General features: G+C 64.3%; 1 protein-coding gene across 2 annotated transcripts in view; it reads left to right on the top strand.

Moving 5' to 3' along the window:
* RBPMS2 (RNA binding protein, mRNA processing factor 2) overlaps positions 1–19,930 on the top strand; it is a 32,023-nt gene extending 12,093 nt beyond the window's left edge. Inside the window, exons 2-8 of one of the 2 annotated variants that reach the window (XM_068144195.1) lie at positions 2,050–2,127; positions 4,116–4,154; positions 4,986–5,048; positions 6,239–6,389; positions 7,347–7,495; positions 19,083–19,152; positions 19,405–19,930. In XM_068144195.1, coding sequence (XP_068000296.1) covers positions 2,050–2,127; positions 4,116–4,154; positions 4,986–5,048; positions 6,239–6,389; positions 7,347–7,495; positions 19,083–19,145 — 543 coding nt within the window. In that variant the 3' untranslated portion in view covers positions 19,146–19,152; positions 19,405–19,930. The remainder of the gene's footprint in view (positions 1–2,049; positions 2,128–4,115; positions 4,155–4,985; positions 5,049–6,238; positions 6,390–7,346; positions 7,496–19,082; positions 19,153–19,404) is intronic. The other variant, XM_068144194.1, reaches the window with a different exon arrangement.
* Positions 19,931–22,928: the final 2,998 nt, after the last annotated feature.

Consider the following 22,928-nt stretch of genomic DNA (forward strand, 5'->3'; position numbering starts at 1 on the left):
TTGGTGGTCTGACCATTGAGCAGAGCTCTCCCAGGCCAGTGGCCTTCAGCACTGTTTCTTCCTCCTGGCTGTTGATGTCAACTGCTGGAGATAACTCCCACAGCCTACCTCTGGTGCTGTGTTTGTGCTTTGGCACCCTGAGAGCGTTTGGGGCTGGGGCTGGTGCAGCTCAGCTGCAAGAGCTGGGCTGGGAGCAGCTCCTGAGGGGCTGATGTGTGCTGAAGGAGCTGGGATGAACCCCAAATCATCTCCCCAGTGAGACCCAACAGCAGCCCTCCAGTCCCTGCAGGGCCTCCGAGCAGGCTGCAGAGGCACTGCTCCAGATGGGCTCCTGGACATGGACCTGATGGAGAGGCTCCAGGGGAGGGCCATGAAGATGATCAGGGGGCTGGAGCACCTCTGCTATGGGGCCAGGCTGAGGGAGCTGGGGGTGTTCAGCCTGGAGAGGAGAAGGCTCCAGGCAGACCTCAGAACAACCTGCCAGGACCTGAAGGGCTCCAAGCAGGCTGCAGAGGGACTGCTCCCAAAGGCCTGCAGGGCCAGGCCCAGGGGCAGTGGATTGAAATGAGAGCAGAGCAGAGTGAGATTGGAGGTGAGGAACAAGTTGTGCCCCAGGGGGCTGCTGGAACACTGCAGCAGGCTGCCCAGGGAGGTGGCTGAGGCTCCAGCCCTGGAGATGTTCAAGGGGAGGCTGGACAGGGCTGTGAGCAACCTGCTGCAGGGGAGGATGTCCCTGCTGCCTGCAGGGGCTGGGCTGGGTGACCTCTGCAGCTCCCTCCCAGCCCATTCTCATGTTCTGGGGCTCTTGCAGGAGTCAAAAGCTGCCAGAATGGCAGTGAGGGATCCTGCAGAGCTGAGGGCTGGCTTGGAGCTGGTGGCTGAAGGGCAGTGCCAGGCTAGGCTCAGGGGTAGGGTCTGTAGGAAGAGCTGGAGACACAAGTGGGGTGAGTCCTGCTCCCCTCTGTCTCGCTCTCTGGCAGAGCTTTTGGCAGTGTTTGCTCTTCCAGCAGCCCAAGCTTTGGGCATGAAGGTGCAGCCAGGGCTGGCCTGGGCTGCTGCTGCCCAGGTCCTGCCCCTGCCCACCTGCAGGGCTGCTGCTGCCCAGGTCCTGCCCCTGCCCACCTGCAGGGCTGCTGCTGCCGCCCAGGTCCCTGCCCCCTGCCCACCTGCAGGGCTGCTGCTGCCGCCCAGGTCCTGCCCCTGCCCGCCTGCAGGGCTGCTGCCGCCCAGGTCCCTGCCCCCTGCCCACCTGCAGGGCTGCTGCCGCCCAGGTGCTGCCCCTGCCCACCTGCAGGGCTGCTGCTGCCGCCCAGGTGCTGCCCCTGCCCACCTGCAGGGCTGCTGCTGCCGCCCAGGTGCTGCCCCTGCCCACCTGCAGGGCTGCTGCTGCCGCCCAGGTGCTGCCCCTGCCCACCTGCAGGGCTGCTGCTGCCGCCCAGGTGCTGCCCCTGCCCACCTGCAGGGCTGCTGCCGCCGCCCAGGTGCTGCCCCTGCCCACCTGCAGGGCTGCTGCTGCCGCCCAGGTCCCTGCCCCTGCCCACCTGCAGGGCTGCTGCTGCCGCCCAGGTCCTGCCCCTGCCCACCTGCAGGGCTGCTGCTGCTGCCCAGGTCCCTGCCCCTGCCCACCTGCAGGGCTGCTGCTGCCGCCCAGGTCCTGCCCCTGCCCACCTGCAGGGCTGCTGCTGCCGCCCAGGTCCTGCCCCTGCCCACCTGCAGGGCTGCTGCTGCTGCCCAGGTCCCTGCCCCTGCCCACCTGCAGGGCTGCTGCTGCCGCCCAGGTCCTGCCCCTGCCCACCTGCAGGGCTGCTGCTGCCGCCCAGGTGCTGCCCCTGCCCACCTGCAGGGCTGTCCTGGGGACTGAAGTTTGAGGGTGAAGTTTGCCACCCTTGGTGGCTGGGAGGGGAGGGCTGGGTGTGCTTTATCTCTTCTGGCATGGGGAAGCCTGGGCCCTGCCAGGCCAGCTGGGGGGCAGGGTCTCCTCTGTGTGCTGGTGCTGAGCTCTGGTGCTGAGCAGCTCCCTGCAGCAGCCCTGCTTGCCCTCTGCCCTAGGTCCGGACGCTGTTTGTCAGTGGCCTTCCTGTGGACATCAAGCCCAGGGAGCTCTACCTGCTCTTCAGACCCTTCAAGGTAAGAAGCTCTGCAGAGGTGGCCTGGGGTGGGGGAGCAGGGGGGAGGGGCTGCCAGCCTGCCGGGGGTGGGGGGGCGCTGAGAATTCAACTCCCAGGGCCAGCTTTGCTTTAGGGGAGGCAGCTCAGTGAGGCAGAGGAGTGGCAGGAGGTGGGGGGGGAAGGAGGGAAGCTGAGCTGGGGCAGTGTGGGGTTGGAGACAGCCTGAGAGAGTTGGGGTTGTGCAGGCTGGAGAGGAGAAGGCTCCCAGAAGAGTTTCTGGTGGCCTTCCAGGAGCTGCAAGGGGCTGCAGGAAAGCTGGGGAGGGACTTTGGAGGGTGTGAGGGAGGGATAGGGGTGTGGGACACCTCTGAGGGGGGCAGGAATCAGGCTTGGGGCAGGGAGCCAGCAATGGGCACTGGCAGCCCAGAAGGCCAAGGGCAGCTGAGCGCAGCAGCAGGCAGCTGAGCTGCCCTTGGCCTTCTGGGCTGCCAGTGCCCATTGCCAGAGGTGGAGGGAGAGGATCCTGCCCCTCTGCTCTGGGGTGTCAGGGAGGGATAGGACTGGGGGGGCTGGAGCAGCACTAGAAGTGGGGAGCTTGAGATTGGCTGTGAGGAAGAAGTTGTTGCCCATGAGGGTGGTGAGAGCCTGGCCCAGGCTGCCCAGGGAGGTGGTGGAAGCCTCCTGCCTGGAGGTGTTTGCAGCCAGGCTGGCTGTGGCTGTGAGCAACCTGCTGTGGTGTGAGGTGTCCCTGCCCATGGCAGGAGGGTTGGAGCTGGCTGAGCCTTGAGGTCCCTTCCAGCCCTGCCAGCTCTGTGGCTCTGTGATGGGTTTCTTGAGGAGAGCAGCTCCACTTCCTTGGAGCTGCTCTGCAGGACCTCTGTCTTATGAGTGGAGCACCCTGAGCTGCAGTTCTCCAGTCTGTTTTTGGCTTCACCTATTGTGAAAGCCTTGTGAGGAATGTTGTCCAAAATGCTCAGATGTGAGCTTTGGAGGACACTGGGGCTGGGCAGGGTTGTGGTTCAAGTGCAGTTAGCAGCATAGAATCAATCAGGTCACAAAAGACCTCAGGGATCATCGAGTCCAACCTGTCACCACAGACTTCATGGCTAGACCATGGCACCAAGTGCCACATCCAATCCCTTCTGGAACACCTCCAGGGATGGGGACTCCACCACCTCCCTGGGCAGCACATCCCAATGGCCAATTCCTCTTTCTGGGAAGAACTTTCTCCTCCCCTCCAGACTAAACCTCCCCTGGCACAGCTTGAGACTGTGTCCTCTTGTTCTGGTGCTGCTTGCCTGGGAGAAGAGACCAACCCCCTCCTGGCTACAACCTCCCTTCAGGGAGTTGCAGAGAGCAATGAGGTCTCCCCTGAGCCTCCTCTTCTCCAGGCTAAGCAACCCCAGCTCCCTCAGCCTCTCCTCACAGGGCTGTGCTCAAGGCCTCTCCCCAGCCTTGTTGCCCTTCTCTGGACACCTTCAAGTCTCTCAATGTCCTTCCTAAGCTGAGGGGCCCAGAGCTGGACACAGGACTCAAGGTGTGGCCTAAGCAGTGCTGAGCACAGGGCACAATGACTTCCCTGCTCCTGCTGGCCACACTGTTCCTGATGCAGGCCAGGATGCCCTTGGCCTTCTTGGCCCCCTGGGCACACTGCTGGCTCCTGTTCAGGCAGCTGTCAATCAGCACCCCCAGGTCCCTCCCTGTTTGGCAGCTCTCAGCCCCTCTGCCCCCAGCCTGTAGCTCTGCCTGGGGTTGCTGTGGCCAAAGTGCAGCCCCTGGCACTTGGACTTGTTCAGTGCCATCCTATCCTCCTCCTGGGACTTGATGTGGGGCAGGAAAAGGAGCCAGGATGGTCTGGCTGAGATACCTGCTCTGGCCTCACCCCAAGCTGCTGCTCTTGCCACCAAAGGAGACAGTGTGGTCCTGTCCCTGCCTGCTGCAGGAGCTGCTGGAGCTGCCTCAGCTGCAGGCTGCTCCTGGCACTGACTTCTTCCTTCCCTCCTGCAGGGTTATGAAGGATCCCTAATCAAGCTGACTTCAAAGCAGGTACCTGCTCCTTCCAGCTTGGGTGTTTGGCTTTTCCACAGGCATGCCAGGAGGGGAGGGGGTTCAGGTGCCCCTCACTGCATCCAGCACCATGCCCACAGCTGGGCCCTGCTCAGCCCTGCTGGCCCCAGGCCCTCAGGGTGTGCTGAATGTCTCCTGGTCCTGCCCAGGGACACCTGCTCTGGGTGAGACCTGCTGCACCCTGTGCTGCCAGAAGCTTTCCCCAGGCCCAGCCCTGTCCTGGCAGCACTGCCACTGGTGGGCCAAGGGCAGCCTTGCTGGGGGCACCCAGGGGCAGTGGGCCCCCTGTGAGTGGCAATGCCAAAGCACTTTGGTGTGGTGGGAGGAGGCACAGAGCAGGGCTCTTGGGTGGTGACCCCAGACCCTTCATGCTCTGCTTGAAGGCCTCCTCCTGCTTGGGATGGCTTCTGCTTGCTGCAAGCTGCCTTACAGATGCTGAAGGGTGGGAGGCAGGCTGGAGGTGCCAGGCTCTTGGCACTGGTGCTGCCCAGGGACAGGACAAGGGGCAGTGGGTACAAGCTGGAACCCAGGAGGTTCCACCTCAACATGAGGAGAAAATCACTCTGGTGTGAGGCTGCTGGAGGCCTGGAGCAGGCTGCCCAGAGGGGCTGTGGAGCCTCCTCCTGTGGAGGCTCTTCAGACCCCCCCGGCTGTGTTCCTGCATGGCTTTGGCAGGGGAGTTAGACTCCAGAGGTCCTGTGCAGCCTGCACCCTGCTGAGGTCCTGATTCTGCCTGGGGCACAGGGGGTGGCAGGGTGGTCTGAGGAGCTGGCTGAGGATCCCAGCTGAACTCAGCATCATCTCTTGTAGCCAGTTGGGTTTGTGACCTTCGACAGCCGGGCTGGTGCAGAGGCAGCCAAGAACGCCTTGAATGTGAGTACCTGAGGTGAGGGGAGGCCTGGGGGGGGCAGGGGCCCTGCACCCTGCTGGGGTGGCCCTGCAGCTGGGGGGGGCAGTGGGGCTTAGCTTGTCCAAAGCACAGATGGGGTCAGAGTGTCTCAGCTGTGCTCCTGAGGATGGAGGTCCTGCAGCATCCCCCTGGGGAGGCAGGGGAGCTGGCAGCAGCCTCAGCAGGCAGATGCAGACTGCCCCAGGCTCACTGCAGGAACAGCTTCTGACCACTGGGAGACTGCTTCAGGACCTCTGATGGTGTGGGGAGAGGGCAGCAGCTTCTCCACTTGCCCTGCACCTCCTTTCTCGGGAGCTGGCCGCTGCTGATGGGATGCAGGCTGAGTCCTGACCCTTGTCCATTTGAATGCTCCCTGCTGGGTGCTGAAGAGCTGTGACTGAGGCCCAGCTCCTGTGGCTTCCCTGCCTGTGGCTATGGGTGGCCAGAACTGCTCTGCCAGGAGCTTTCCCTCCTGCTGTTTGCACAGAGCTGGGGACTCAGCCTCACTGCCTGCCCAGCCTGAGCTTGGCCTGGGGTGACCCAGAGCAGGGCAGCCCTGGGGGGGGAACCAACCTTGGCACACAGCTGAGAGGAGCTGCTGGGGTTTGGGTGATGCTTTGATGGGGGATGCTGAGCTCCAGCCTGGGGCAGTGGGAGGCTCTGGGCTGAGCTCCCCAGGCTGTGTGCAGTGAGGCAGACTCCCTGTGCAGCTGCTCCACGGTGTGGCCTTGGGGCTTGCTTGGTGCTGGTGGCCTTCTTCGAGCCTCCCTTCCCAGGTGTGTGGCAGAGCAGCTCCTCTGCAGCCTTCCCATGGCAGGGCCCAAGCTGCCTGGCACACTCCTGGCGCTGCCCGGCTGGAGGCTGGGCATCACGGTGGGCACAGCAGGGAGCTCCCCCCAGGCTGGGCCTGCAGGGCTTAGTGGGATGCAGGCTGCCAGAGCTGCTGCTCCAGTTCTGCCCTGCTGGAGACCCTGCCCTGGGCACGGGGACAAGCCCTGGTGGCTGCCCGGGCTGGCACAGACAGCAGCTCCAGCGCTGGGTGGGGCTATGCCAGCTCCAGCAGCCAGGTAGCAGGGGGCAAGGGAGGCCCCAGCTGGGCAGAGCTCCCTGGGCAGCCCCAGGCTGCGCTTGCCACAAGCCCTCTGAGAGCCTCCTGCGCTTGGTTCCGTGGCAGGGCATCCGCTTCGACCCCGAGAACCCCCAGACCCTGCGGCTAGAGTTTGCCAAAGCCAACACCAAGATGGCCAAGAGCAAGCTGATGGCCACCCCAAACCCCACCAACATCCACCCTGCCCTGGGGGCACACTTCATTGCACGGGACCCCTGTGAGTATGCCTGCAGGGCCTCGGGGGGGGGAGCTGGGGGGTGCTGAGCCCTGGCAGCGCTGCCGGGCAGGAGCCCTGCGTGCCCTGGCTGAAAGCTGCCTGCTGCCCCTGCTGGGGCTGCTGCCCAGCACTGGAAGTGGTGGGAGGGCAAAGCTGGGGCTGGCAGCTCAAGTGATGCCAGGACTCCTTCAAATCATCCCTAGCTGGCAGGCAGGGGGAACCCCTGGTTGGCCAAGCAGCCCTGCAGCCCCTCAGGGGGTGCTGAGGGCCCTGTGCTGTGCCCTGCTGCCCTGTGCCACCAGCCCTGTGCTGTGTGTGAACCACACTGCTCAGTGTGTCACCAGCAGAGGGGGAGCCTGGGCCTGGCCTCCCCAGGCAGGGCTGGGGGCACAGGGGGAGCAGCTGGTCCCAGAGATGCTGCAGGGCTGTGGCAGGGTGGCTGAGCAGCGGGCAGGGGGCTCAGGCTGGGGAAGGGTCTTGGGTGCAGGTCCTCTGAGGAGCTGTGGGGGCTCTGGGGGGAGGGTTTAGCCTTCAGAAAAGGAGGCTGAGGGAGGACCTCCCTGAAAGGGGTGAGGTGGGGGTTGGTCTCTTCTCAGGTGCAGCAGGGCAGGAGGGGAAGGCCTCAAGTTGTGCCAAGGGAGGTTCAGGTTGGATGTTAGGAGAAACTTCCTCCCAGGAAGGGATCTCAGGCCCTGGCACAGGCTGCCCAGGGTGGGTGACGGGGGTCCCCATCCCTGGGGGTGTTTAAAAGCCCCACTGGATGTGGTGCTGAGTTTCAGTGGCAGTGGTGGGACTGAGCTCTGGGTGAGTGTTGGGCTTGACCTCAGAGGTCTCCCCCAGCATCAGCAGCACAGGGAAAGCTTTCCTGGGGGTCTGGGGCACCCAGAGCCCCGTGCCTGCAGCAGGCTGCTGGGCCAGCCCCTGAGCTGCTGTCCCCTTTTGTCTCCTGCTGCCTAGATGACCTGACTGGAGCAGCTCTGATCCCAGCATCCCCAGAGGCATGGGCTCCCTACCCCCTGTACACCACGGAGCTGACCCCTGCCATCCCCCACGCTGCCTTCACCTACCCGGCAGCCGCCGCCGCTGCTGCCGCCCTGCACGCCCAGGTGAGCTGCTGCTGAGCTCCCTCCCTGCCTGCCTGCCTGCCAGCTGCTGCCCTGCCCTGCCAGCCACCTCCCCTGGGCTGCTCTCGCCCTGCCTGCTGCACCTCAGCTCCTGGGCAAAGCCTCCTCCCACATGGAGATCGTGGAGGGCTCCCAGCCCTGAGCAAACTCTGTGGGAGAGGTGTCCCTGGCCAAGGGCAGCCAGGGCTGGGTGATGGTTTCTGTGCCTGGGGAGAGGTGTCCTGGCCAAGGGCAGCAAGGGCTGGGTGATGGTTTCTGAGCCTGGGGAGAGGTCTCCTGGCCAAGGGCAGCCAGGGCTGGGTGATGGTTTCTGCCCCTGGGGAGAGGTCTCCTGGCCAAGGGCAGCCAGGGCTGGGTGATGGTTTCTGAGCCTGGGGAGAGGTCTCCTGGCCAAGGGCAGCCAGGGCTGGGGGATGGATTCTGAGTCTGGGGAGAGGTCTCCTGGCCAAGGGCAGCCAGGGCTGGGGGATGGATTCTGAGTCTGGGGAGAGGTCTCCTGGCCAAGGGCAGCCAGGGCTGGGTGGTGATCTCTGACCCTGGGGAGAGGTCTCCTGGCCAAGGGCAGCCTGGGCTGGGTGATGGTTTCTGAGCCTGGGGAGAGGTCTCCTGGCCAAGGGCAGCCAGGGCTGGGGGTTTCTCTGCCCCTGGGGAGAGGTCTCCTGGCCAAGGGCAGCCTGGGCTGGGGGTATCTCTGCCCCTGCTCCCCCATGGGCAGGTTGGGGAAGGTCAGGGCTGTGTTTCTGGCAGGTCCTTATGGCTGGAACCCACCTCGTGGCCTGCTGGGAGGAACCAGCTATGGAACCTCCTCCTTGAAGTCCCAGTGAAGGCAGGAGGCCTAGTTGGGTGCAGAAGCTGAGGGGCTCAGCTGGGCCCTCTTGGGCCAAGTGGCTCAGGAACTTCTGCAGCTGGAGGAAGGTCATCTTGCAGCAGATGAGTGGTCAGAAGCTTCCCCAGTGAGGAGCTGTGGTGGGAGCTGCCCTGGCTGCAAGTTGGGGAGGAGGCTACCTGTGTGTGAGAGCCTCTGGCAGTGCTGCTGCTGGTGCCCAGCTGCCTGCTGTTCAGCAGCAAGCTGGCAGAGAGCTGCAGGTGTGGGTCTGACCCTGGGGCTGAGCCCAGCACCCCTGCTCCAGCACGAGCTCCCTGGGCCGTGGGAGTGCAAAGGGAAGCCAAGGCAGAAGCAGCCTCCTGGTTCTAGGTAGCACTGGCACAGGGGAGCCTGGTGCCCTGCCCCTGCCCTGCTTGGTGTGGCAGCCCCCTGTGCTCCCCCTGTGCCCTGGGGCAGTGGCACTCAGGGTTGGGGCTTAACCTCTGCCCTGCCAAGCATGGGGTTTAACTTTGCTCTGCCCTGCTGACAGGGGGAGGAAGCAGCTGTGTGCCCTCCCCTTGCCCATCTGCCTGGTGCCAGCCCTCTGGCATCCTCTGGCTTCCTGAGTGCCTGGATTGCAGCTGCCCAGCTTCACCTCACAGCTTGTTGCCCCAGTGCAGCATGGAGCCAGTGCAGGCTCCTGGCCTGGCCAGGTTTGGCTGTCCTGTCCCCCCCTGCCTGCAGGCCTCTGCTGCTTTCATCCTTCTCTTGAGCTGGTGTTGGGCTGAGGCTCCTGCAGGGTGGGCAGCAGGAGTGTGGGCCCCAGGGGAGGACCAAGCACTGTCTGGCCCTTCTCTGGGGGTCTGTGCCTGCTGGTGTCCTCCAGAAGCTCCTGATGGTGCCCACAGCTGCAGGAGGGTGGTCTGCTCCTGGGCAGCCCAGGAGGGCAGCTCCCTGCCCTGCCCTTTGGGAGTGGGGTGGTGGAGCCAAGGGCTGCTTCCTGGCAGGGAGGGAGCAGGGGCAACCCCCCTGGCCTGGCTGAGGGAGGTGGAAGCACTGCTGCTGTTCCTGCAGGGGTGGCCATCAGTGACTGCATGGGAAGCTGCAGTGTGAGGGTTAGGCACCACAAGTGTGGTGCATGGTGGGGGAGCAAAGCTCTCCCACCAGGGAGGCCTCCAGCTCCATCTTTTCCCTCTGGGCTCTTAGTTCCTGCCGTCCTGCTGGCATTCAAAGAGGTCCTCTGGCCTGCAGAGTGACCTTGAGGCTGCAGGGAGCTCTCTGTGTGCCTGGCACTCTGCTGGGGAGGTCCACAAGGGGTGGCCTGCTGCTGAGCCCCCCCCGGGCCTGGGGCTGTGAGCTGGGGGAGCTGCTGCTGAGCCCCCCCGGGCCTGGGGCTGTGAGCTGGGGGAGCTGCTGCTGAGCCCCCCCCGGGCCTGTGGCTGTGAGCTGGGGGAGCTGCTGCTGAGCCCCCCCCGGGCCTGTGGCTGTGAGCTGGGGGAGCTGCTGCTGAGCCCCCCCCGGGCCTGGGGCTGTGAGCTGGGGGAGCTGCTGCTGAGCCCCCCCCGGGCCTGTGGCTGTGAGCTGGGGGAGCTGCTGCTGAGCCCCCCCCGGGCCTGTGGCTGTGAGCTGGGGGAGCTGCTGCTGAGCCCCCCCCGGGCCTGGGGCTGTGAGCTGGGGGAGCTGCTGCTGAGCCCCCCCCGGGCCTGGGGCTGTGAGCTGGGGGAGCTGCTGCTGAGCCCCCCCCGGGCCTGGGGCTGTGAGCTGGGGGAGCTGCTGCTGAGCCCCCCCCGGGCCTGGGGCTGTGAGCTGGGGGAGCTGCTGCTGAGCCCCCCCCGGGCCTGGGGCTGTGAGCTGGGGGAGCTGCTGCTGAGCCCCCCCCGGGCCTGGGGCTGTGAGCTGGGGGAGCTGCTGCTGAGCCCCCCCCGGGCCTGGGGCTGTGAGCTGGGGGAGCTGCTGCTGAGCCCCCCCCGGGCCTGGGGCTGTGAGCTGGGGGAGCTGCTGCTGAGCCCCCCCCGGGCCTGGGGCTGTGAGCTGGGGGAGCTGCTGCTGAGCCCCCCCCGGGCCTGGGGCTGTGAGCTGGGGGAGCTGCTGCTGAGCCCCCCCCGGGCCTGGGGCTGTGAGCTGGGGGAGCTGCTGCTGAGCCCCCCCCCGGGCTTGTCTCTCTGAGCTGGGGGAGCTGCTGCTGAGCCCCCCTGGGCCTGTCTCTCTGAGCTGGGGGAGCTGCTGCTGAGCCCCCCCCCGGGCCTGGGGCTGTGAGCTGGGGGAGCTGCTGCTGAGCCCCCCCCCGGGCCTGGGGCTGTGAGCTGGGGGAGCTGCTGCTGAGCCCCCCCCGGGCCTGGGGCTGTGAGCTGGGGGAGCTGCTGCTGAGCCCCCCTGGGCCTGTCTCTCTGAGCTGGGGGAGCTGCTGCTGAGCCCCCCCTGGGCCTGTCTCTCTGAGCTGGGGGAGCTGCTGCTGAGCCCCCCCTGGGCCTGTCTCTCTGAGCTGGGGGAGCTGCTGCTGAGCCCCCCCGGGCTTGTCTCTCTGAGCTGGGGGAGCTGCTGCTGAGCCCCCCCTGGGCCTGTCTCTCTGAGCTGGGGGAGCTGCTGCCTGTCCTGCAGCTGGCAGTGACCTCGCCAGGGACATCCTGGGGCACTCTGTGTTACCAATAAAGCTTTATGAGGTTAAACATTACTCAGGCTGGCAGCTCAGGGCTGCTCTGGCCCTGGGCTGGAGCCCTCTCCCCGGCAGGAGTGAGGCAGGGAGGTGACTTCTGCCCTCAGCCCGGGCTCAGAGCTGTGACCTTGGTGCTGCTGTGCTGAGCCCCCTGCTCCTGCTGCCAGGGGCCGGTTTGCCTGGCTGGTGAGGTGCTGGGCACACGGGTTGGTCTGCAGGGTGGCTGCAGCTGTGCCTCCTGAGGTGGGTGTTGGCTGGAAGGTGCTGCCGGGGCTGGGCAGAGCTGTAGCAGCTCCCTGGCAGGCAGGGCTGGGGCTGGAGGCTGCAGCTGAGCCGAGAGCTCGTCGCGGAAGGCTCCGACCCGGAGCGCTCGGCCCCTGGCAGCGAGTGGGAGAGGTGGCAGCCGCCCTCTGCAGCCGCCTGGCAAGCTGCCCCCAGGCCTGGCAGCAGCGGTGGAGGGGCAGGAGGTGCCCTGAGGCCGGCCTGGCCTCGAGGAGCCGTTGGTAAGCCGCTGGAGGATGGCAGCGGCGCCGGTGAGCTGCCCTGCCCTGGTGGTGCTGCCGGAGGTGTGCCCAGGGCCTGCCCCTGCCCTGCTGAAAGCCTCTCCCTGGGGGGGGGCTCCGGTGCCCTGAAGCCTGTGTCCCCCTCCCCCCCCGCCTGCCTTCCCTGCCTCTCTCAACCCCTCCTTTGATGTCCCTAGTGACCTGCAGCCGCGATGCCAGCGCAGGCTAGCCCTGGAGCTCAGAGCTGTGCCCGGAGGAGGGACCCCCCGGAGGAGGGACCCCCTAGTGCTGCCCCCCCTGCAGCTAGTGGCGTGGCTGTGGTGCAGCTGCCTCCCTAGGCCTGTAGAGCATGATGGCAGCCCCGCCTGGGAAGACTGGTAAGGTACCACCTCCCCCCCGGGCTGCACCTGGGGTTTGCAAGCTTCTGCCCAGCTCTGCAGCCCCGACCCTGCCCCCCCAGCAAGCCAGTGCATGGGCCTCACGCTACCCACCCCCAGGAGGGACCCCAGGCCTCTCTCTAACCCACGGCCCCAGCCTGGCAGCACACGACGTGGCACGCAGCATGGCACCGGCTGGCGGCTCCTCCTCCTCCTCCTCCTCCCGGCTGGGCTGCCGCCGGGGCAGGGCCAGCCCTGCTGCTGGGGCACCAGAGGCAAACCTGGGTCCTCCCCCCCCACCACAGAACCTCTTGAGGGCAGCCAGAACTCCACCTTGACCTCACTCCTGGCACGCTCCTGGTGGGGGAGGCGAGCGCCGGGGCAGCGGCCAGCACACCACTAAACCCTAGTGGGCACCGTAGGCATCAGCACTGCCGGGCACCCTGGCACCGAGCCTGCCCCCGCCCGGGGGCTAACCTCTCCTCTTTCCTCCCCAGCTGCTGGAAGCAGAGCAGGCTGCTGCCTGCGGCTTGGCCTCTCTCCTGCAGCCCGAGGTCGCCGTCAGGGCCGGGGAAGTGGCAGCAGGGGGGATGGGAGCCCAGCTGGGGGCTCGGGGAGGGGCCCTGGGGCTGTGCCAGCTGTGCCCAAAGGAGCAGCCCTGGCTCGGTTCTTCCTGCAGTGCTTCTGGGTAGAGTTTTGTGTTCCTCTCTGTGTGGTACTGATGGGGGGGGTGGGGGGCAAAGGCATCGAGGCTGGGGGCCCAGGCCTGCTCTTGCCCTTGGAAGGTGGAGGTGTAAGGCTGAGTGGAGTTGGTGCCCAGGGAGGGTGGGGAGGGCTTGGCACAGCACAGAGGCAGTGCTGCAGCCTGGCCTGCCCTGCCTGGAGCAGCTGCACAGCTCCAGCTGTTGCTGTGGGAGGGCCTTGGGCTGTATGGTGTCTCTGGTGTGAAGCCACTTGCCCTGGAGTACCTCAAAGCCAGGCTCTGAGTGGGCAGCAGGAGTTGCTGGGGGCTGCCAGTGCTCCTGGAGCTCCTCTGGGGCTGGATGCTTCCAGCTGGGGCAGCATCCCTGGGCACAGGAGTCTGGGGTGGGCAGAACTTGCCCTGGGAAGCAGTGGCAGGGTGCAGGATCATTTGCCAGGAGCAGGGATTGTGGTGCTGGGGGTGGTCACCCCGTGGAGCTTGCAGGAGGTGAGGCTGATGTGGGGTGTCCAGAGCCCAGAGGGCTCTGTTGGGAGATGCTGCCAAGGCAGGGAGCAGGTCATGAAAGGCCTCTTGGGGCTGGGCTGCCCCAGGTGCCCTCAGCAGCCTGGTCTGGAGGCTCTGAGGGGGTGGTGGAGGTTGGGCCTCCAAGCTGGGACCTGCCCCAGTGAGCATTGGGTGGAAGGAGCCTGGCTCAGGGCTGTGTTGTGGTGCAGGAGTCCAGCACTGAGCTGGGGCAGAGCCTGTGGATGGAGGTCACTGCTCCATAAACCACTTCCCCTCCTCTGCTGCCTGGGATGGCTCACAGGGCAAGCTGCATCATCTCCTGAGCCTGGGCTGCTCCTGGGGAGGAGCATGAGGCAGAGCCCAGTGGCTGTGCTCCAGTGCTGGCCCTCGGGAGCAGAGCAGGGGCTGGGCTGTGCTCTTCCTCCAGTGCTGCTTTCTGCTGGGCTGCTGCTGTCTGCCCACCCAGCTGCCACCAGCCTGGCTGAACCCTGCAGCACCCAGGGGCCTCTCTGCTGGAGCTGCTGGAGCAGGGCACTGACTGCTGGCCTCCTCCTGCCTCCTCTGCAAACTGTCCTGGATTCCATGGGAGACCCTCCCTGGGAGGAGGTGCTGGAGGCTGGGGGAGGGATGTGCTGTGCCTGCTGACCTGTCTGCCTGGGGCTGCTGTTGGAGGACTTCCCAGGAGGACTCTGCCTAGGCAGAGAGTTGAAGCAGTCCTCAAGATCTTCATGGCTGTGGTGTCCTGCTGGGCTCCAGGGCCTTAGTGCTGGTGCTGGCCAGGCAGCCCTGAGCAAGCCCTCCCCAGCCAGGTGTTCCCCTAAATGGGCAGGAGATGCTCTCAGCTCCTCCAGGCATCTTCTGAGCAGCCATTCCTGCTCCCTGGCTCCTGAGGAGTGACCTGGACCAGGCTGGCAGCAGAAGAGACTTCCTGATGTGGGGCTGCCTCAGCCCCAAGGGCAGCAGCACAGCTGCCTTCCATGCTGGGGGAGAAGGAGCAATGCTCCTCTGCTCTTCAAGAGGGGTTTGTCCCCATGTAGCAGAGGCTCCAGAGAGGGGCTGGGCACTGGCAGCTGCTCAGCCTGGGCCCAGGAAGGGCTCAGCAGGTGGCTGGCATAGCACAGAGCCCTAGAATGGGTTGGGTTGGAAGGGAGCTCAGAGCTCAGCCAGCTCCAGCCCCTGCCATGGGCAGGGACACCTCCCACCAGCACAGGCTGCTCAGGGCCTCATCCAGCCTGGCCCTCAGCACCTCCAGGCAGGAGGCAGCCACAGCCTCCCAGGGCAACCTGTGCCAGTCTCTCCCCAGCCTCATGGTGAAGAGCTGCTGCCCTGGGTGAGGTGCCTACTGCTGAGGCTGCAAGTGTGTGTGCAGGCAGGGCTGCTGGGTGGTGGCAGTGCCTTGTGGGCACCTGTCCTTGCCCTCCCTGAGTCATGTTCCCATCAGCTGTTTCCAGATAGAGCACAGGAGCCTGCCCAAGGCTTGCACCCAGTGGCCTGAAGCCCAGGGCAGGAGGTGACTCAAGTGCCACTCTGCTGGGCACTGGTGAGGCTGCACCTCCACTATGGGGCTCTCACTCCAAGAAGGATACTAAGGGGCTGGAGCAGGTCCAGAGAAAAGCAATGAATGTGGGGAGGAGGAACTGAGGGGCTACAGAGGGCAGGGGAGACACTGGCACAGATTGCCCAGGGAGGCTGTGGCTGCCTCCTCCCTGGAGGTGTTCCAGGGCAGGCTGGATGAGGCCCTGAGCAGCCTGTGCTGGTGAGAGGTGTCCCTGCCCGTGGCAGGGGGCTGGAGCTGGATGGTCTTGAAGATCCCTTCCAAGCCAATCCATGGCAGGACTCTATGAGGTCCCACTCAGGCCCCTGGCTGCTGAGCTGCTCAGGGCAGAGGCACAGAGGCCACAGCAGCAATGCCACCAGACCTGGGCAGGCTGAGCTAACATCTTGGTGCTGCTGGCCCAGGGCAGTCACCACTCAGCCCCAGCTCAAGCTGAGAGCTCTGCAGGTCCCCAGCAGCAGTGCCTGGATGCTTTGGAGCTCCCTGCACTCAAGCACTGCCTGTGCCAGGCCACACCTGGAGTGCTGGCTGCAGGTCTGGCTCCTCACTGCCAGCAGGACACTGAGAGGCTGGAGCAGGGCAGAGAAGGGCAGCAGAGCTGGGGAAGGGTCTGGAGAAGAGGGCTGGGGAGGAGCAGCTGAGGGAGCTGGGGGGGTTGGTGTGGAGCAGAGGAGGCTGAGGGAGACCTCATTGCTCTCTGCAGCTCCCTGAGAGGAGGCTGCAGGCAGCTGGGGTTGGGCTCTGCTCCCTAGGCTCAGGGGAGAGCAGGAGAGGAACTGGCCTGGAATTGTGCCAGGGGAGGCTTAGGTTGGAGAGGAGGAAGAATTCCTTTGGTGGCAGAGTGGTCAGGGACTGGCAGAGGCTGCCCAGGGAGGTGGTGGAGTCCCCATGGCTGGAGGTGCTGCAGAACCCTGTGGCCATGGCAGCTGGGGCCATGGTGTGGTGGCCATGGTGGGGCTGGGCTGAGGCTTGGCCTGGCTGAGCCTGGAGGCCTTCCCCAGCCCAAACAGTTCCCTAGTTCCAGGTGCTTCTGGCTTTCCCAGGTGAGCCTCTCCCAGCAGTGCAGCTGAGGACCTGCACCTCAGCAGCTGCTGCCTAGGGACCGCTCTAGGACTTGCTGGCTGAGGTCCTTCCAGCTCCCAGGGGCATTCCAAGGTGCTGTGTGCCAGCCTGCCCCAGAGCCTTTCCATGCATGGGGCTGGCTACACTCCAGCTGCAGGCACAGCTCTGAGCTCCAGAAGGTGCTGGTGATGACTGCAGAGCTGAGCAGGCCTGAAGGGACCTGAGGAGAAGAGGTCACCCAAGCCAAGGGTGGCCTGAGGGTGAATCTGTGGCTTCAGCCCTCCCTGGTCTTGAGCTGCAGCAAGGGAAGGGCTCTGCCCTTCTGGGTGCTGCCCCTGGCAGGCAGCCAGCAGAGGCACAAATAGAACAGAATAGAATCTCCTCTCCAGCTGTGCTCTGGGACAGATGTTGCATGCAGCAGTGTGGGGCTGGCCCTGCTGGCCTTGCCCCCGTGGGCAGGAGGTGTCTGCAGTGGTGTGGCCAAACTCCTTTCCAGCCCTGAGCTAAGGCAGCTCTGGCAGGGAAGGCCTCCCCTGCTCTGCTGTCCTGGGGCAGTGCTGGGTGTCTCCCTCCCCTCTCTCAGTTTCCTCCTTGACCCTGGGATAGGAGGGAAAGCCCTCAGCCATCTGCTCCCCAAAAGGAAGTGCTCTGGCTTGGCCTGCCAGGTTCAGCCCTCTTGGGACAGCTCTCTGCAGTCTCTTGTGCAGCCCCAGAGGGCTCAGGGAGCCTCCCTGCACAGGGAGTGTGGTTGGTGCCAGGGAGACACTCTGAAGGATGTGAAGAGAGCCCTGCCCTGGCAGGTGCCACTGTCCTGAAGGGCACAGTCCTCTGACCTAGCTTCTGCTTCCAGAAGCTTCCCTTCTCCTGAGGCTCCTGCCTCAGCCCAGCAAGCTCTGCAGGGCCTGGCAGCTCTCCTCCCCTCCCTCTGCCATCATGCTAGAGCCTGGGCTCACACCCAGGATCACCTGCAGCAGCTCCTGCCAGGCTGAGCCCCTCTGGCTCTGCTGCTGGGCACCTCTGGGAGGAAGGCAAGGAGAGGTCTGTCAGGAGTGGAGGCTGCCTGGTGCCAGAGCTCCAAGCAGCGCCTGGCTGAGAGAGCAGCAGTGCTGCTTCAGCTGGAGGTTCTGCAGGCTCTGGGGGGGTTGTGCATGTGGGGCAGAGGCTGCCTCAGGCCCCCTGAGCAGTGGATGAGAAGCCATCAGGCTGGGGCAGTGGGGCAGGGGGTGGCTGTGCTGCAGCTGCTGCTGGGCCAGGGCCGGCGGGGGCTGGAGGCAGCTCTTGGGGTGAAGTGCTGCGGGCCTCGCAGTTTCGGTTTCCTCCTGCTGCTGGGCAGGAGGAATTGCTCCCAGCTGCGGAGGGAGGAGTGCTGGAGGGGGAGATGCTGGCCAGGGAGGAGCTGTGACTCCGCTGAGCAAGCACCTCCCTCCCTCTCTCCCAGCGCCAGGGCTGGGAGGAGCAGGGAGCCCCTGGCCTTGCACTGCCAGCTGCTGTGGTGCCCTGTAAGGTGCCAGCAGTGGTGCTGGAGCGTTCCTGGCCTGTGGCAGTGCCCCAGGGCAGTGTGGTGGCCCCAGGCTGGTGAGCAGGGGTGCAGCTGAGCTAGGCCCATCTCATGTGGGACCTCTTGCTGAGGAAGGAGGGCTCTGGTGACGTCTGTGCCCTCAAGTGCCCCTGCTCAGAGCTGGACTGACTGGGCTGTGGTGTGAGAGGGAGCTGGGAGCTGGCTTGGTGGCAGCTGCTTGGCTTGGGAAGGTGTCTGGTTGTGGATGGGGGCAGACCTGCAGGGTGCCTGCCTGCAGGAGCCCCCACAAGAAAGAGGCCTGGAGCTCCCTGAGCTGCTGCCTGGGGCTGCTCAGCTGCTGGCATCCCAGCCCTGGGAGCCAGGGGAGGGGAGGGCAGGCAGCTGTGCTTGCTGGGGGCTGCCTGTGGTGTCAGGGCCTTGGCAGCCTCCTGCCTGCCTCTGCCTGCAGCCTTGCACCTCCCAGCATCAGATGGCTTCTTCCAGCCCCAGAGGGAGCAGGGCTGGAAGGGATCTGCTGAGTGTGTGCCTGTCTTGGAGAGCAGGCCACGGGCTGTCACAGAGTCTTGGAGTGTCCTGCTCTTCACCTTTGCCTCTTCTGAGCACCTTCTGCAGGTCTGATGCTGCTGGGCTGGGGACACAGATCTGCATCTCCTCAGCTGGCTGCCTTTGTTGGGCAAGGGCACAGCCCTGCCAGCACGGCCTGGTGAGGAGAGCAGCTCCTGCTGGGCTCCAGGGGCCTTCTGCCTTTCTTTCTACCCATTCTAGAGCCAAGTCCATCATGCTGCTGGTACCCAGGGCCCTGCAGGTGCCTGCTGCCCTGGGTGCCAGCCAGCAGGGAGGCTGGGGAGGTAGGAGGGAGCTGCTGTGTTTCAGCTCCCTGTGCAAAGAGCAGCAGGACCAAGCTGCTGCTGGAGCTGTGCTCAGTGGAATGGCACAGAGCTGGCTCCTGCAGCTGCCAGCCCAGCCTGCCCTACCCCTCTTGTGGACCAGGTAGAGCAGCTGCATGGCTGCTGCTGGTCTCCTGGATGTTGCCAGCAGCTCCCTGCCTCTGGGCAGTGTCTGCTGAGTTCCTCTTGGGTCTCCATCTAGCAGTCCTTGCCTGGGTAGTAGCTGTGGCAGCAGTGACCTGCCAGGGAAGCCTCCTGGTCTTGCTGGTTCTCAGCTCTATTGAGTCCTTCCCATGGTGTTGTCTGCCTGGAGCCTCTCCTGGTGGCTGGGCTGTGGTGTAGAGACCTTCACCAATCTCCTCTGGTGGGGGTGAGGCAGTTCTCACCCCAGGCTTCTCACACAGAGCTTCCCTGCTTTACAGCTGTGATCTTGATGCTGCCTCCTGTGGACTTGAGGGCAGAGCAGCTGCGTGCTCCCAGTGCCTCTGCCCTGCCTGGGGGGGGGAAGCTGTGACCTTGGAGAGTGTGTGGGAGTGGAGAGCCTGCTGGGGGCAGGGAACAGCCCCTCCTTGTGCTCTGCCACAGTGGCTGAACTTCAGAGAGCTTGGTGCTGAGCAGCTCACCCAGCCTGAACGGTGTTGTCCCGTGTGGCAGTGAGCCAGGGCCAGGCCTGGGACAGAGTCATCTGCTGGTTGTGCCAAGAAGCAGAAAGTAGTTGAGGTGTTGAGGAAGGCTCTGAGCTGGGTGCCAGCTTGCTGCTTAGGTGTGTAGGGTCCTGCTGGGGTCTCAGTGCCTGGTCCTTGCATGACCCACCAGGGTGAGGCGGTGCCAGCACGGTGCCAGCCTCGGGCTGGGATGCTGCTTGGGTGGCAGTTTGAGGTCACCCAGGAGCCTCTCCTCCTGTGCTTGGAGACTTCTTGAGTGGGGGGGACCTCGTCCCCAGGCTGAAGAGCAGGAGGTTTGGCTGTGGCTGACAGCTCTGGCGTGGCTTTCTCTTCCAGATGCGCTGGTACCCTCCCTCTGAAGCCACCCAGCAAGGATGGAAGTCTCGGCAGTTCTGTTAGTTTGTTAGTAAGTAACTGCTGGCTCCTGCAGCTGCCTCCCTGCTTCCTTGCCCCTGGGCTCCTCGGGCTCTCGGCAGGGGGGGGAGAAGGGAAGGTGCCTTGGGGCCATCCTCTTGAGGATGTGGTGGATGGGCACCAGGGCCGGATCCACCCCCTCGGTGGGAGCAGAAGGCTCCCGGAGCCCTGGGCTGGGGAGCAGGGCTGCAAGCGCCCCTGCCTGGGGGCCAGCTCCCTGTTCACCGCCGCTCCCCTCCCGCAGCCTCTCCCCTCCCGCAGCCTCTCCCCTGGGCTTGTGTTCCTCTTCCCCGCTCCCCGGAGGGCCGCGCCAGGGACGATCGCTCGGACTCCTCTCGCTGTGGTTTGTGGCCAGCTAGACGAAGCACCCTGCCCTGCGCGCCCCCCCCGCTCCCGGGGCTGCCAGCATCCAGCATCCCCCTCCCAGACTGTGAAGCCGCCAGGGCCTCCCTGCCGTGGGCTGTGCGCTGCCTCCAGCCCCCCCCCCCCCCCCCAGCCTCCTCCGGCCATCCCCAGCATCTCCTCCCCAGCGGAGCTTCGCCGCCTCGAAGCCGCTGCGGAGCGGCGGCGCCGGGCCCTGGGCTTTGCCCCCGGGGCTCGCCCTGCCGCCGGGGTTGGGGGTGGAAGGGGGGGGCGCGGGTTTGGGGGGGGGGTGGGGGTGCTGAAGGCAAATCGAGAGGCAAAAACCGGGATATTTTTCTTTCTTTCTTTCTTTCTTTGGGTTTGTTTTTTGCATGTTTTCTGGCATGAATTAAAACACTGAACTCGTGTCCGTGTGAGCGTAGCGTTTGTTTGTCCTAGCCTTTGTGTAGCCGTTAGCAACAGGTCTCGGCTCCCCCGGGCTCGACCCGGCCAGGCTGCTCCTCCTGCTTTGGTGAAGACTTTTGGCTTTCAGACATCTCTGTCCTTGTCTCACCCTTTCCACCCCCCACCTCCCTCACTTCTGCCCTGCCTCTCCCCCCCCGCTGCAACCGGAAGGAAAGAGAGAGAAAACGATCTGAGACTTCTTCCTTCTCTTCGGTTCGGTTTTCTCTGCCCTCCAGCTTTGCTGCCGTGGATTTCGTTTCTCCTCCCTCCCTCCGCCTCGGCTTTCGTTTCTCATCCCTCCTCCTCCTCTGCTTTGATCAGAGGGGGTAGGGATGGAGCTTGCTCTTCCCTCCTCTCTCTCGCTCGAAGCAGCTGTAAACCGGAATCTGTTTTTTTATGGGGGGGTGGGATCCTTCTTTTTGCCGTCGCTGTTAGTTTTGTTGGTTTCTTTCCCCTCCCTCCGGTGGGAGAGCATCCTCCCCACCCCCCTTACCCCCCGCTGCCACATCCTCAGCCGCATCCCTCTGGGAGGGCTGAACGGCGGCGGCAGGAAAACAAAGGAACAAATCCTGCAAGTGGAAAACAAAAAGCAAACCAGCCAAATAAATAACCGTGACGATGATGATGATGATGATGGTGACGATGATGATGACAGAAAAGGTTTAGGAGTATTTTTGTACCACGTGGAGTAAGGAAATATTTATGCATCCTCAAGGACTTCTGCTGTGGTGTTTGTGTGCAATTAATTATTGTTATTATTATTGTTGTTGTTGTTGTTATTGATGATGCTGAAAGAGAAGCTGTAACCTTGTAAGAGAAGTTCATGAGGTTCAGTTAAAGCTGGAGAAGAGAGAAGGGTTGTGTCCTCTTGTGCCCATGGCTCGGTTCAGGCACCAGGCAAAGGAGAACTCTTGTGTGCAATGTTGATTTCATTTTGGGGTCGTTTTGTTGCTTTGGGGTTTGGTTGTTTGTTGGTGTTTTTTTTTCCCTTCCCCTCCTCTCCCCCCCTCTCCCTCCTTTCAGCATCTTCTTGCTTGGTCTTTTGAAGTGCTTTGAGTATTTAACCCTAACCCCCCCCCCCAGCCGTGGCTGTCTGCTTGTAGCCAAAAGGGTGGAGGAGAAGTTGCTCTCTAATCATTGCTGATCCTATGAGAATGTGAAACTGGAGAATCTATGACATGCAACCAAAAAAAATAAGAGGAAAAAAAAAATACCCAGAGGCTCCTGTGACTTTTTTTTGGGGGGGGGAGGTGTGGGGTCTGCTGTGTCATCCCCTGGGCTTCAGCTTTGGGGGCCAGAAGGGACCTCAAGGATCATCCACTTCTAACCACCTCCTCCCCTGCCTCACACCACAGCAGGTTGCTCACAGCCACAGCCAGCCTGGCTGCAAACACCTCCAGGCAGGAGGCTTCCACCTCTGGATCCTCTCCCTCCACCTCTGGCAATGGGCACTGGCAGACCAGAAGGCCAAGGGCAGCTCAGCTGCCCTTGGCCTTCTGGGCTGCCAGTGCCCATTGCTGGCTCCCTGCCCCAAGCCTGATTCCTGCCCCCCTCAGCGGTCTCTCAGACCCCTATCCCTCCCTGACACCCTCCAAAGTCCCTCCCCAGCTTTCCTGCAGCCCCCTGCAGATCCTGCAAGGCCACCAGAAGCTCTCCTGGGAGCCTTCTCCTCTCCAGCCTGCACAACCCCAACTCTCTCAGGCTGTCTCCAGAGCAGAGCAGCTCCAGCCCTCTGCTCCTCCTCGGGGCCCTTCTCTGGACACCTTCCACCCCCTCCAGAGCCTTCCTGGCACAGAGGAGCCAGAGCTGGAGTAGAGGCCTTGTTCTCCACTGCTCCCTGCAAGTGCTGAGGAGCAGCACTGGGGCTTGGGGCTTCATTAACCTCAAAGCCCCATGGCTGTTGAGTCTGATCAGGTCCCCTCTCAGCCTTCACCTTTCCAGTGTCTATCACTGTCTGAGGGGTGGCTGGCTGCAGGATGGTGCCAGGCTCTGCTCAGTGATGCCCAGTGCCAGGATCAGGGGCAAGGGAGACAAACCCAGTCACAGGAAATTCCATCTCCATGTGAGGCACAACTGTCACTGGGAAGGGGGCTGGAGCCCTGGAGCAGGCTGCCCAGAGAGCTTGTGGAGTCTCCTGCTGGGGAGAGCTTCCAACCCCTTCCCTGGATGTGTTCCTGGGTGCCCTGCCCTGGGTGACCTCTGGAAGCCTCTCCCAACCCTTAGCATTCTGAGGCTCCCTACAGAAGGAGAGCAATCCCTTGCCTCCACGGGCACCTGCTGATGCTGAGATCTCTGAGCTGTTTTGGGGTGGTTTTTTCTCCCCCTGCTCCCAGTTCCTGCAGCGGCTGAGGGCCTCCCCTGCGTGCCAGCGCTGTCGCTCGCTGTCCGCGGTGCAGGGATGGAGCAGAGATGTCCATAGAAGGCAAACATCCTCTGCAGCTGCAGCGGCAGCGGCGCCCGGCAGCCGCCCGGCTCCTCCCCTGCCGCAGGACGCCCTGCGCGGCGCTGCCAGCACCTTCCTGCGGCCCCAGCGGGAGCTGCAAAAGCAGCTGGGGGAACGGCAGCCCCGGGGCCAGCTGTGGGGGGGGGGGGGGGTCCTGCACCGATGATAGGGCTGGCTCTGTGGTGGCATGGCTGGGGGCACCTTGCCTAAATCCCACTGGGATGGCCTTGGAGGGGCGGGGGAGAGCTTCTGGCTCTGCCAAAGGTGGCAGCCATGGGGTGCCCCTGCAGCTGCCCACCCTGGGGCTCAGTGGTTTCCTCCCAGCAGTGCGGAGGGAAAGGAAAGGAAGGGAAGGGGGAGGGGAGGGGAGGAAGAAAGAGAAGGAAGGAAAGGGAAGGGAAGGAAGAGAGAGAAGGAAGGAAAGGAAAGGGAAGGAAGAGAGAGAAGGAAGGAAAGGGAAGGGAAGGGAGAGAGAGAAGGAAGGGAAGGGAAGGAAGGGAAGGAAGAGAGAGAAGGAA

This window comes from Melanerpes formicivorus, unplaced genomic scaffold (assembly GCF_026170545.1).
Source record: "Melanerpes formicivorus ecotype bairdi unplaced genomic scaffold, bMelFor1.0.p_v2 SCAF_10, whole genome shotgun sequence".
Classification (NCBI taxonomy): domain Eukaryota; kingdom Metazoa; phylum Chordata; class Aves; order Piciformes; family Picidae; genus Melanerpes; species Melanerpes formicivorus.